Below are 14746 nucleotides of genomic sequence, written 5' to 3' on the forward strand. Positions count from 1 at the left end.
GGGAACTTCACCCCCAATTTCTCCTCCCGTTCTTTCAGATGTGGTGGTTTTCCATACCTAGATCTGTTCGCCACACACCTAAACGCTAAATGCCGAAACTTCGCCTCCAGGTATCCACACCTATTATCCAAAGGCAATGCTCTATGGATAAACTGTGAAGAGAGACACAATGGTTCTAAATGGCCTAAAAGGTCCAGGATAGGAAAACCTTAAAAAGGTAAACGTTTAAATAAAGGTTTTTTTTAAATTAATTTTGAAACGAGAGAGCGATAGTTAATATAGAACAGGGACAAGAAGGTCAAGGTATAACAGATATTTATTATACAATGAAGTAAATTCAGATGCTCACATATTCAGTGACAGTAAGCGTGACAAAAGTGAAAGTGAACTTTAAAAGAAGACATCGCATTGACAACAGGAGTTGAACCACTTTCTTTTAGACTTAATATGAGGGGTTCATGTTGTGAGCGGTCGACGTTTCGAACTCAGTTAGTTGAGTTCATCTTCAGGACAAAAATGAGCATCTATAATTGTCAGTGTGGATACAAGGTAGAATTTTAGTTTTACTGATCACGAGAGAATCAAGTGCAAATTACTGCATCAAAGTAGAGCCCTTTGTCATAGCAGGAGGCTTGAGAAACGTTCTTAAATCATTTAACCGGGACCTTGGGGATTCAGGTGCCGGGCGGATTTAGTAATTAGTCCGATCGAATTGCAATGAATGCGAGCCGCCCGGTAAGCAAGTCCTGTTCAAGTGCTTGAACAGGACTTGCTTACCAGGAGGCTCGCATTCATTGCAATTCGATCGGACTAATTACTAAATCCGCCCGGCACCTGAATCCCCGAGGTCCCGGTTAAATGATTTAAGAACGTTTCTCAAGCCTCCTGCTATGACAAAGGGCTCTACTTTGATGCAGTAATTTGCACTTGATTCTCTCGTGATCAGTAAAACTAAAATTCTACCTTGTATCTACACTGACAATTATAGATGCTCATTTTTGTCCTGAAGATGAACTCAACTAACTGAGTTCGAAACATCGTCGACCTCTCTCAACATGAACCCCTCATATTAAGTCTAAAAGAAAGTGGTTCAACTCCTGTTGTCAATGCGATGTCTTCTTTTAAAGTTCACTTTCACTTTTTTTGTCACGCTTACTGTCACTGAATATGTCCGCATCTGAATTTACTTCATTGTATAATAAATATCTGTTATACCTTGACCTTCTTGTCCCTGTTCTATATTAACTATCGCTCTATCTTTTCAAAATTAATTTTAAAAAAACAACACGTTTACCTTTTTAAGGTTTTCCTATCCTGGACCTTTTAGGCCATTTAGAACCATTGTGTCTCTCTTCACATTGTACCACCCCAGGTTCGTATATTGGGGTTCCCTTGTTTCCTATCAAACAACTATGGATAAACTGGTCAGGGATATTTGCTTACACTTTTCCGCCTCTCCCACTCATTCCGCTAGTGGTTCGGAAGCTCAGGCAAACATCCCTCACACTAATCCTGATCGCTCCAACTTGGGCTCGCCAGCCCTGGTTCACTACCCTGTTAGAACTCTCAGTAGTTCCACATCAAAAGCTACATCTCACACCCAGTCTCCTCACGCAGAGCCATGGAGAGAAGACCTCCAGATGCTAAACCTCTCAACCTAGCGATCTGGCACCTGAAATCATATAGTTTGGTTATCTGAATCTTCCTCCAGACTGTATGAATATCATTAGAGGCTAGAAGACCTACTACAAGAGCTTGCTATGCAGCAAAATGGAAGTGGTTTGTTATTTATTGTAATAACCATATCAACCCACCTGATGCTTCCGTTCAAAATATTTATCCACTACATTTTCAACCTTCATATTTAGGGTACACATCTATATGCTTACATCTTGCTGCAATAGCTGCTTAGCTTCAAATAGATAACACCTGTCCCTTTTCAGAGTGCCTCTTATTAAGTCCTTCATGGAAGGATTGAGTTATTCCTCAAGACTTCCACCTGCCCCAGTGTGGAATCTTAATATTGTCCTTACCAGGCTAATGGGTCTACCCTTCGAGCCTTTACATGAATGTGAACTACAATTTCTCACTTGGAAAGTTGCTTTCCTCATTGCTATCGCATCATTCAGGAGAGTGGGTGAGCATCAGGCATTATCCATAGAAGAACCATTTTTACAAGTACACCAAAATAAAGTGGTTCTTCGCACTAATCCTAAATTTCTAGCTAAAGTAGTGTTCGAGGCATATGAGCTGCAGATTACACACTGTGCATAGATCGCCATCTGGTGTTGGGCCCGGATGTTGCAGTTGTTTTTCTCTTGGAAAGTCTTTGGAAGTCACGAGGTATGTGACTCATCCTTTGGATCATATTGCGCAAGGGCTTCGGCTCCATCCTCCGATTGTTTTTTTTCCGCCATCAGGCTCGGATGTGGTCTTCGCGCTCCAGTTCGGAACCGTTCCAGTTTTCCTGTTTGGCGCGCAATCCTCCCCCCTTCGACGGTGTTGTCTCGATCGCGTTCTCCACACTCGACGCGACTCTCAACAATGTAAGTCTTCGATTCCGGTCATCGGCGAAGGCCTTCGTGCCTACCTTGGCTCCGGTCCTGGCTGATGGAAAGGACGCCATTTAAAAAGTGTCCTCTATGTGGGTCGAAGGTTCCCCACACCGATCTCCATGAGGTGTGTAACCTCTGCCTCTCTCCAGAACACGAGCACGGGACTGTCCAGCTTGCGCCTCCTTCCGATCTAAGACGACGATCCAGGAACGACGAGCAAGGAGAACAATGGCTCACTCGTCGACTTCGATCCCCGACGACATCTTCGAAGAAGGCGTCTATGTTCCGGAACAGCACACCGAAGAGGGCCTCGCGCCTCCAAAGCTGACGACTCCGACGTTGAGGACATCACTCTGGCACAGAGGGGCGTGAGTACAGACGTCGACCCCGGCCCTAAACCCCCCTCCACGCCATTGAAAAAGGCTTTGGTCATGCCTTCCGGCCTGGGTATGCACCAAAAGACTGCTTCCCATACCTCGCTTCCAGGCCCGGTTAAGAAGCCCATCAAGCCTTCAGGCAGCTCGGGCTCGAGCCAGCCTACCCTCTGTGCCGAAAAAATCTCATCGACACCAGCACCGAAAAAGAAAACGCCCCATTCCTCGTCCGCGCCGAACTCGACACCGAAGCTCTCGGTGCCGAAGACTGGTACCGGCTCCTCGGCACCGATAACCTCCACGGAGCAGAGCAAGAAGCCGAAAAGCCTCGACTCCCAAACCTCAAAGCCAAAACCCACCTCGGAACCGAGGAAGTCAAGACGCTCCTAAACCCCACGGTTCCAAACCGAGAACCAGTGCCGAATCGACGCCTAAGAAACCCACGGCTCCGACACCATCAGCACCAAAGGATCTGCCCCTTACAGAGGAACTGTTTCGACCCGATCCTTACCAAAAAACCCTCGTAAAGGATCCAAAGACTGGGCATTTGACGCTTAGCACCAAAAAATGATCACTGGACAAGCCTGCACCAGCTCCACCACTAAAAAGGAGAGACTTTGCCACCTCCCCTTTAAGTATTCCATCACCACCTCCTCCTCCTCCCCCACCATTCTCCCACACCATCTCCAGATGAGAATGATGACATCCCCTACGACACAGGGGACTGAGCGGATGACCATCCATTAGGGGACCCTACTTCTACGGGCTCCCCATACCCATGGGACGACTACAACATTACAGACGTCCCTAACGTCCTGCAGGACGATCTTTACCCTCCTACGCTTTTTTCCGCCTCTCCCACTCATTCCATTAGTGGTGCGCAAACTACAAGAACATTCCCTAACTCTAATCCTAGTTGCTCAGACTTGGGCCAGACAACCGTGGTACACCACATTGCTGCAACTCTCCGTAGTTCCGCACCAAAAGTTACACCTCTCTCCACGCATCTTAACCCAGAACCATGGAGAGATCAGAACCCAGCTCAGCTCAACCTTGCGATCTGGCTCCTGAAATCCTAGAATTTGGTTACCTTAATCTTCCCCCTGACTGTATGAACGTCATTAAAGAAGCTAGACGACCTACCACTAGAGCTTGCTACGCAGCCAAGTGGAAACGTTTTGTGATTTATTGTCACAACAATGTCAGTCCCTTAGATGTGTCTATCCAACACATCATAGGCTACTTACTACACCTACAAAGATGCAACCTAGCCTACACGTCTATTAGACTACACCTTGCTGCCATAGCAGCGTATCTACAAAATAGACAGCATCTATCACTATTTAGAGTACCTGCCATAAAAGCCTTCATGGAAGGATTTAAGAGCATAATTCCCCCCAGAGTGCCACCCTCACCGGTGTGGAACTGAAACATCATTCTCACAAGACTAATGGGGCCTCCATTTGAACCTCTACATAAATGTGAGCTTACATTTTTAACATGGAAAACGGCTTTCCTTGTAGCCATTACTTCCCTCAGAAGGGTCAGTGAGATACAAGCACTCACCATTCAAGAACCTTTTCTGCAAATGCATCATAATAAGGTTGTTTTCCGCACTGATCCAAAATTCCCGCACTAATCCAAAATTCCTTCCTAAAGTCATTTCTCCCTTTCACCTCAGTCAATCTGTGTAACTGCACGTGTTCTTCTCGCAGCTACAAACCATTGCAGAAAGAGCTCTACACGCCCTAGACGTCAAAAGAGCTTTACTCTACTACATTGAGAGAACACAACCTTTTCGCAAGACCAAACAACTATTTGTGTCTTTCTCACCACCACACAAAGGCAACCCCATCTCCAAATCTGGGATAACTAGGTGGATTGTTAAATGCATACAGATTTGCTACCACAAAGCAAAACAAACGCTATCTGTTCCCCCTAAAGCCCACTCTACACGTAAGATAGGGGCTTCCATGGTATTTTTAGGGAACATCCCCTTAGATATCTGCAAAGCAGCTACATGGTCTACACCGCACACTTTCACTAAACACTATTGTGTAGATGTGCAAACTAAGCAACAAGCTAGTGTGGGCCAGGCTGTCCTCAAAACACTGTTTCAAATAACTGCAACAGATACTGGTGGTCGCTGCTAGGAGGGGGGTACTACTACACATTGTATGCACAGTGTGTAATCTGCAGCTCATATGCCTCGAACGGAATATGCTACTTACCAGTATGCATCTGTTCTTGGCATGTAGAGCTGCAGATCTACACCCGCCTTCCCGGCTACCTTTATCTGTTCCAGTTTTATCTTATTTAGATACAGCACACATGGGCATCTTTCCGGTTGCTTACAAAGCTCCATCATTTCCCCGCTGGCGAAAAATAATCTGAGGCTAGAGCCGAAGCCCATGCGCAATATGATCCAAAGGAGGAGTCAAATACCTCGTGTCTTCCAAAGACTTTCCAAGAGAAAAACAACTGCAACATCCGGGCCCAACACCAGATGACGATCTATGCACTGTGTGTAAATCTGCAGCTCTACATGCCAAGAACAGATGCATACTGGTAAGTAGCATATTCCTTCTGCCTTCCACATCAACCAATCTGAGTTGCCTGTGTTCTTTCCTCAACCTTATTCTGTGGCAGAATGTGCTCCACACACTTTAGATGTATTACAAAGAAAGGACAAAACCGTTTCCTAACTCTAAACAACTTTTTGTTGCTTTTGCTCCACCACACAAAGACAATCCCATTTCTAAATCTGGTATTGCACGGTGGATAGTCCAATGTATTCAAACATGTTATGCAAAAGCAAAGAACTTTACCAATTCTCCCTAGAGCGCATTTGACTCCCAAACTGGGGCCTTCTATGGCTTTCTTAGGAAATATTCCCATAGCTGACATCTGTAAAGCTGCAGCATGGTCTACACCACACACATTCACAAAATGCTATTGTGTAGATGTCTTAGCCAGACAACAAGCTAATGTGGGCTAGGCAGTTTTACGTACACTATTTCCGACCACTGCAACAGCTACAGGTTAGCCACTGCTTTGGGAGATTACTGCTGTATAGTCTATGCACAGCATGTGATCTACTGCTCACGTGCCTCGAACGGAAAATGCTACTTACCCAGTATGCATTTGTTCTTGGCATGTAGAGCTGTAGATTCACATGCACCCACCCACCTCCCCGCTTACCTGTTCCAGTACTATCTTAATTAGATACTTACACATGGACATCTCTATTCTACTCTTACTAACTCCATTCTCACACTCAGCGGGAAAACAAATCCAGAAAGGGAGTCACCCATCTCATGACTGGCAAAGACTTCTTTGAACAAAAAGAAAGCGTAAACATCCGGGCCCAACACTAGGGTGCAGACTTATGCACAGCATGTGAATCTACAGCTCTACATGCCAAGAACAGATGCATACTGGGTAAGTAGTATTTTTCTTTTCAACATGATTTATCAACAGTGGATCTAGGTTCCTGTAAACAAATGGTTGACTCCAGTGAGGATATCCATGATAAAGAATCAGGATTACAGTAAGTAACATGTTCGAGGCATATGAGCAGCAGATTACACACTTTTGCATAGATCGCCATCTGGTGTTGGGCCCGGATGTTTGCAGTTTGTTTTTCCTCTTGGAAAGTCTTTGGAAGGCACGAGGTCAGTGACTCCTCCCTTGGTTCGTATTGCGCATGGGCTTCGGCTCCATCCTCAGATTGTTTTTTTCCGCCATCGGGCTCGTGTGTAATACTTCGCGCTCCGGTTCCGAACATTCCAGTTCGACGATCGAAGCGGAATCCTCGCTCTCCGCGGTATTATTCAGATCCTGATCTCCTCAATCACCTTCGACACACCTTCAAATCCAGTCATCGATGGCGGTCTTCGGGCCTATCCAGGCTCCGGTCCCAGCTGATGGAAAGCACTCCATTCAAGAAGTGCCCTCGATGTGGGTCCAAATTCCCCCACACCGATCTTCATGAGGTATGCAACCTCTGCCTCTCCCCTGAACACGAGGCTCGAGACTGTCCCGCCTGCAAGTCTTTTAGATCCAAAAAGACTATTCGAGATTGAAGAGCCAGACGAAAAATGGCGCACTCCTCGACTTCCGTTCCAGCTGACATCTTCAGGGACGACGTCGAAGCTCCGGGACAGCAGCACACCGAAGAGGACCTAGTCAGTGCTTCCGAAGCCGACGACTCGGATGTGGAGGACATCACCCCGGCGCAGAGGGTCGTGAGTAAAATACCCCCACCCACGCCGACACCCAAAAAGGCTTCGGTCACGCTTTCGCCTCCAGGCCTAGGCAAGACCAAGGACACTGCTTCGAACACCCCACCTTCGGGCCTGGTGAAGAAGCCTTATAAGCCTTCCGGCGGCTCGGGCTCGAGCCAGCCTGTCAGCGGTGCCGATAAACACACTTCGGCACCGAAGAAAAGATCGGCCTCGACACCGAGCTCCGCACCAAAGCCCTCGGTGTCGAAACCCAGCCTCTCGGTGCCGACCAAACATTATAAGACCCTCGGCACCGACACTCCCGCGCCGAAGCCTGTCTCTGCACCGACCAAAAAATCGGAGGTTCCAAAAAAGCACGGCACAGACAAGCCTAAAAAGCCATCGGCCCCGAATACTTTGGCGCCGACCGAACAGCCAGTGTCGCAAGAACTATTTACACCGGATCCTTTGCAAAAGACACTTACCAAGGATCCAAAAACTGGACATTTGGCACGGTCTTCTAAAAAGAGAGATTTGGACAAACCAGCTCCACCTCCAAAGAGGAAAGACTGTGCTACCTCCCCTTTCAGAGTGCCTTCCCCACCTCCTCCACCCTCTCCACCTCCGCCTTCTCCACCCCTGCCTCATCGCTCTCCGACCCCATCTCCAGACCATGATGATCAGGGGGACCCATACTACGACCCAGCAGATGTGCCACAAGACCCCACCCCTACAGGATCCCCAGACCCATGGGATGATTATAATAATCCAGACATTCCAGATGTCCCACAAGATGACCTTTATCCATCCAGGCCATCTCCACCAGAAGACTCATTAGGTTTTCACCACCTACTTCAGAGGGCGGCACATTACCACGGGGTAGAGCTACACACTGACCCAGTAGAGGAAGATTTCCTCCTAGACACCTTTGATACTGCACATAGGTCTACTTCTATACTACCTATGCTCAAAGGGGTAATAAAACTTGCGCCAGAGGTTTTTAAAGACCCAGTCAGGACTAGGGTCCTCAACCCACGCATAGAGAAGTATAAAGCTGCCCCCACAGATCCTGCCTACATCAAGGGACCAGCGCCACTGGATTCCCTAGTGGTATCCACTGCACGGAAGAGGTCAAATTCCCAGGCGTCAGGCGAAGCACCACCACCTGACAGTCAAAGCTCCTGGACGCGTCAGGAAAACGCACTGCGTCACAGGCAGCCAATATATGGCGTATCGCCAACACTCAAGCGCTTTTGGCCAGATACGACCGAGCGCATTATGATGAACTAGAAACCATCATGCACCATCTCCCAGAAAAATACAAAAATAGGGCCAATGAATTAATTCAAGAGGGTAAGACCATAACTAACACCTCTATACGCTGTGCCTTAGACGCAGCAGACACAGCCTCCAGGGCTATTAACACTAGTGTCCTCCTCCGTCGCCACACTTGGCTGAGAGTTTCAGGCTTTAAACCTGAGGTACAAGCCTCCATATTAAACCATCCATTTGATCAAGAACATTTATTCGGTCCAAAGGTAGATGAGGCCCTCGAAGATGAAGAAAGACACAGATACGGCGAAATCTATGGGAGCCCTAATATCACACCCTCCTAGGCGCTCCTTTCCCCGCTCTTCCTTTCGGGGCACGGGCAGAGGCTACTCCTCAGATAGCGCGTGCACGTCTTACAAATCCCCTCCTCAGTCCACCTTCACAAGGGGTTATCAAAGAGGCGGCTATAGAGGCAATAACAATAAAGGCAAAACAAATACCGCCCGCTCTGCCACCCCGCCTACCCAATGACTTTCCCCTGCTCCCTCCAGACCATCCCACTCCAGTCGGGGGCAGACTACAAAATTTCCTTCACGTCTGGGAGTCCATCACATCAGACAAATGGGTGACTCAAATTATTCGTTCAGGGTACTGCCTAGAACTCAAATCTAACCCTCCCTCCCCCCCCCCCCCCCCCCCCCCCCCCCCCTCCCCCCCAACATTCCGCCCAGGCAACGCCCAATGTCACAAGAACATTACACATTACTAAAATATGAGGTAATCTCCCCCCTACAAAAACAGGCGATAGAACAGGACCCCCCCCTCCCCAATCAGCAAAATGTAGGGGTCCACTCCCTATATTTTCTGATACCAAAAAGAGACGAGACTCTACGACCTATCTTAGATCTCTGGCCTCTAAACACATACATACATTCACATGGTAACACTTCTGCTCCTCTCCCAGAACGACTTTCTCACCACACTGGACTTGAAAGACGCATACTTTCACATTCCGGTACACCATGCCCACAGAAAGTACCTCAGATTTGTAGTGGAAGGGCAAGACTACCAGTTCAAGGTGCTCCCATTCGGGGTCACAACAGCACCAAGGGTATTCACAAAGTGCCTAGCGGTAGTGGCGGCACATCTCAGAAGACAGCACATTCACGTCTTCCCATATTTGGACGACTTGCTGATAAAAGACGCGTCCTACAACCAATGTGTACACCACACCGCCACTACAATCCACCTACTTAACCAACTAGGCTTCACGGTGAACCACCAAAAGTCCCAGCTAACACCATCCCACATAAAGCAATACCTCGGTGCCACCATAGACACCTCAAAAGCCATAGCCTACCCCAATCCAGCCAGGATTGCAAGCATTGAGGCTTTGCGTCAGAAATTCATACTTCAACACTCCCTCCCAGCAAGAGTGTTTATGCAACTGATAGGGATGATGGCCTCTTGCATTTTCATAGTGCCTCACGCAAGACTCCAGATGCGTCCACTCCACGAGTGCTTAGCGCGCCAATGGAACCAGGCCCAGGGGCAACTGACAGATCTGGTGTTGGTAGACTGTCGCACCCATCGCTCTCGGCAGTGGTGGAACACCACAAATCTTTCCAGAGGTCGACCGTTCCTGGACCCGGTTCCACAAATAATCCTGACAACAGATGCATTGCTCTCCGGCTGGGGAGCTCATCTACTACACCTCACAGTGCAGGGCACCTGGACGCCGCAACAAAAGTTACTCCACATCAACCATCTGGAGTTACTGGCAATCTTTCTAGCCCTAAAATCCTTTCACACACACATTTTAGGCAAGGCAGTCCTTATTCGCACAGACAACATGACCGCCATGTACTACATTCAAAAACAAGGCGGCACACACGCTCCACAGCTCTCTCGACTAGCACAGAGCATATGGAGATGGGCAATTCCACACAAAATCTTTCTCCTAGCCCAGCATGTCCCAGGAGTCCAAAACACCATGGCAGATCTGCTCAGCAGACAGACGCAGCAGATCCACGAGTGGGAACTTCACCCGCAGGTTCTTCACCCGTTCTTTCAGATGTGGGGGCATCCACAGATAGACCTATTCGCCACCCACAAAAACAAAAAATGCCCAAGCTTCGCCGCCAGATACCCACAGCCATTGTCCAAAGGCAATGCGATATGGATGAACTGGTCAGGCAGATTTGCGTACGCCTTTCCACCTCTCCCACTAATTCCATTAGTAGTGCGAAAGCTACAACAGCACTCCCTCACACTGATTCTAGTAGCTCCAACATGGGCCAGACAACCGTGGTACACCACGCTGCTGGAACTCTCGGTAGTGCCACACCAAAAATTGCACCTCTCACCATGCCTCCTAACCCAGAACCATGGAGAGATCAGACACCCGGACCCAGCTCAGCTCAACCTTGCGATCTGGCTCCTTGAGATCCTAGAATTCGGATACCTTAACCTTCCCCCTGACTGTATGAACGTCATCAGAGAAGCTAGACGCCCTACCACTAGAGCCTGCTACGCTGCCAAGTGGAAAAGATTTGTTGTTTATTGCCATAACACAATCAACCCTCTAGACGCATCCATACAGCATATCATATGCTACTTACTCCATCTACAAAGATGTAACCTAGCATATACATCCATTCGTCTACACCTCGCAGCAATTGCTGCTTACCTACAAAACAGCACCTATCACTTTTCAGATTGCCTGCCATTAAAGCCTTCATGGAAGGCCTAAAACGAATAATTCCCCCCAGAGTGCCACCCTCACCTGTGTGGAACTTAAATATAGTTCTCACAAGGCTAATGGGGCTGCCCTTCGAACCTCTGCATAAATGCGAACTGCAATTCGTCACATGGAAAACAGCTTTCCTTGTAGCCCTCACCTCCCTTAGAAGGGTCAGTGAGATACAAGCACTTACCATACAAGAACCTTTTCTCCAAATGCACCTCATAAAGATTGTCCTCCGTACCAACTGAAAATTCCTACCCAAAGTCATCTCACCCTTTCATCTAAACCAATCGGTAGAATTACCGGTTTTCTTTTCGCAACCTCAAACTGTTGCAGAAAGGGCTTTACACACACTGGATGTTAAAAGGGCCTTGCTTTACTATATCCAGAGAACACAACCTTTCAGAAAGACAAAGCAACTGTTTGTCTCTTTCTCTCCACCTCATAAAGGCAACCCCATCTCTAAATCAGGAATAGCTAGGTGGATTGTAAAATGCATACAGATTTGCTACCACAAAGCAAAACGCACGCTATCTGTTCCCCCTAAAGCCCACTCTACAAGAAAGATAAGGGCTTCTATGGCTTTTCTAGGGAACATCCTATTAGATGATATCTGCAAGGCAGCTACATGGTCAACACCGCACACTTTCACTAAACATTACTGTGTAGATGTGCAAACCAAGCACCAAGCTAGTGTGGGCCAGGCTGTACTAAAAACACTATTTCAAACCACTGCAACAGATACCGGTGGTCGCCGCTAAGGTTGGGAACTGCTATATAGTCTATGCAAAAGTGTGTAATCTGCAGCTCATATACCTCGAACGGAATATGCTACTTACCAGTATGCATCTGTTCTTGGCATGTAGAGCTGCAGATCTACACACGCCCACCTGCCTCCCCGGCTACCTGTATCTGTTCTAGTCTATCTTATTTAGATACAACACACATGGGTTTCTTCACTATTACTACGCTCCATCTTTCCCTGTTGGCGAAAAACAATCTGAGGATGGAGCCGAAGCCCATGCGCAATACGAACCAAGCGAGGAGTCACCGACCTCGTGACTTCCAAAGACTTTCCAAGAGGAAAAACAAACTGCAAACATCCGGGCCCAACACCAGCTGGCGATCTATGCAAAAGTGTGTAGATCTGCAGCTCTACATGCCAAGAACAGATGCATACTGGTAAGTAGCATATTCCTTTCTTCAATGGTCTTAGTGTTCAACAGAATTGGACCTCATGGTTTAGGTAACTGGAGGATAACGCCTATTTAACCTATGTTGTTCCACATTTACTCTCAATAAAAATGTAATATTAGTGTTGGCTGCCTTTATAGATCTAAAATGTTGCTAAAATGCAGGATCTATACTAGACTTTTCCCCTGCAATAGAGGCATGTGATGTAATAGGAGTGTCTCCAGATTCTACATTCTCTCATCTGAACCCATGTAAGGAACATGTAATGTTGCAGGCGAGTAGTGATTCTGTCCTTCTAAAACGTCCAATATGCAGTTACAACTAAAATATAATCTGATCAACTAGCCGTTACTCATTTTTATCACCTGCTTAATTTAGTTCTCTCCTAGAAAAAGCCAGCTGTTCTGATTAGTGTAATGTGGTTTCTTCTTTACCTGAGCACCTTTCGTTTTCTGACCAACAGGATTGAACTTATTTGGCAAATCAAAGTCAATGCAGCCGAATAAACCAGTGCGTAATGTTCATGAAACAGATCCTGCTGTGAAACAGGTATGAAGAACTAATGAATATTTAGAGTCATAGCGGACTTGAATGATTCTTTTGATCCTGTGCATTAAGTATATTTGTCATTTGTATTTTGAAGTTTTGTCCTTGGTGGGAGTTGAACAGCTCTATCAAACCCAAGAGGGTCAGAGAGGGATATTGGTCCAGCACAAGTTCTCTCTATGTGACATAGATCAAAAACCTGAGTGTGCTGGTCTAGAATAATATAGGGAGGACAGCATATATTAAGGTACTGTACCCAACCTGGTCATAAAAGGCTGCTCCCTTTTAGCTGCACGAGTCCTCACCCACCGATGGGGGCATGTTTCATCATTGGGCCACTAAATAGGAAAGGCAAAATACAAAACGTTCTCCGTAAAGTGCCCCATCGTGGGGTCTGTTGGATGTTGTAGCGCCGGCCTCAAAATAGCACAGACCACTGATGAATCCTGCTACCATTGGTGGGTGAGTGCTTCTGCTCCTAAAAGGCAGCCACCCATGACTAGGTTAAGTCCAATAACATTAATATAGGCTAGTCTCCCAAAAATATTCTGGAACAGCAAACAAGAGTACAAAATAATACTCCTGTCGCCATCCAGTCGACAGGAGTTCTCTCTTCGGGACAGGAGCTGCTTTTCTGGACCATACCTGGAAACAAAAGTTATGATCTTTGGGATCATAATTGGATCATGAGCCCCTGCCTTAATTATTTTGATAACAGGACTATAACATACATATCTGTGCCCTGAAGAAGACTGTAGATATTTCCATACAGACGAAACACGTGTTGGCTAGAAGTTCGTCTCATCAATTGTGTATTGCAGTGTTGATGGTCTGGATTGAATACCTGTAGAAATCCTGATATGAATAAAGAACGGAAGAAGAATCCTATGAAGAACACTTTGTGGACTCTTTTTTGATTATATTGGACTCTTTACTCCGGATATTAATCAATTTGTACCTCCAAATAGGGTTGGGCTCAGTCTCCTAGGCTGCATTTCGGCATGTAGTGGTGGGCAGGTGTTTCTGGGTAGCCAGACTTTCAAGGGTGCAGGCTTTCTTCTCTTCTGAGACCCTAATGAATAACCGGGGACTAGCCACCTAGTCTTAGAAGTCACTTCTGTCCTGGCAAAAGTGGAGTTCTTTTCCACCAGTGGGCACAACTGGCGCAGTCCTCTTAGCTCGCCCCTCGGGTGCAGCTTGTGCAGTCCTGTCTTTGGTACAGCCTCTTTGCTGGGTGCAGGGAGCAGTATCATATTCCTCCTCCTGTCTTCTTTTCAGTTGAGTAGTGATTGGAGGACACTGTGCAAGGGAGGCCACTTTTATGCCTTCTTTGTGTTTGTGTGGAGAGGGTTCACTATCAATTTAACATTTCTGAGGGTTTGGCCAATAAACAATCCCAGCATAACCTTCTTTGCCTGAATCCAAGATGGCTTAGGTTTTTTTCCTCTGTGTGGAGCTCTGGACATATCCCTAGGGTATACCCGGTATACTGAGCCACTCCTCCTGGAAACCCTGGTCTACAACAAATTTACCCCCTCGTGAGATGTCAGCCCGTCTGCCTACACAAAGGAGTGGGCAAGCTATAGAGTGATCGCCATTTGCTTCACTGCGGCTGTAGCCTCTGTGAAGCTAGGCCATCTATGTCCACTTCCCTGTAGTCATCCTGCTGGAGGAGGTCATACCTCCTTCCACCAACAGTTCCTTGTGTCCTGTCCTAGGGAACACTTCACACTTCCTAGCAGGGGAACAGCCTGTTGTCTCGGGGAACAGCAGCTCTGGACAGTCAAGCGCCATGTCTCATTCTGACCTTTGGCCTTGAAGACTGTATAACCT

The 14746-nt window shown here is 47.1% G+C and overlaps 1 protein-coding gene across 4 annotated transcripts in view; it reads left to right on the plus strand.

Annotated features, from left to right (window-relative positions):
* Nucleotides 1-14746, plus strand: part of LOC146822725 (uncharacterized) — a 410295-nt gene that overhangs the window by 271413 nt on the left and 124136 nt on the right. For all 4 annotated transcript variants that reach the window (XM_085606916.1, XM_085606918.1, XM_085606915.1 and 1 more), the window contains one exon: nt 12831-12916. In XM_085606916.1, coding sequence (XP_085463042.1) covers nt 12831-12916 — 86 coding nt within the window. The remainder of the gene's footprint in view (nt 1-12830; nt 12917-14746) is intronic.

The sequence above is a fragment of the Triturus cristatus genome, chromosome 5_2 (assembly GCF_964204655.1).
Source record: "Triturus cristatus chromosome 5_2, aTriCri1.1, whole genome shotgun sequence".
NCBI classification, from domain to species: Eukaryota; Metazoa; Chordata; class Amphibia; order Caudata; family Salamandridae; genus Triturus; species Triturus cristatus.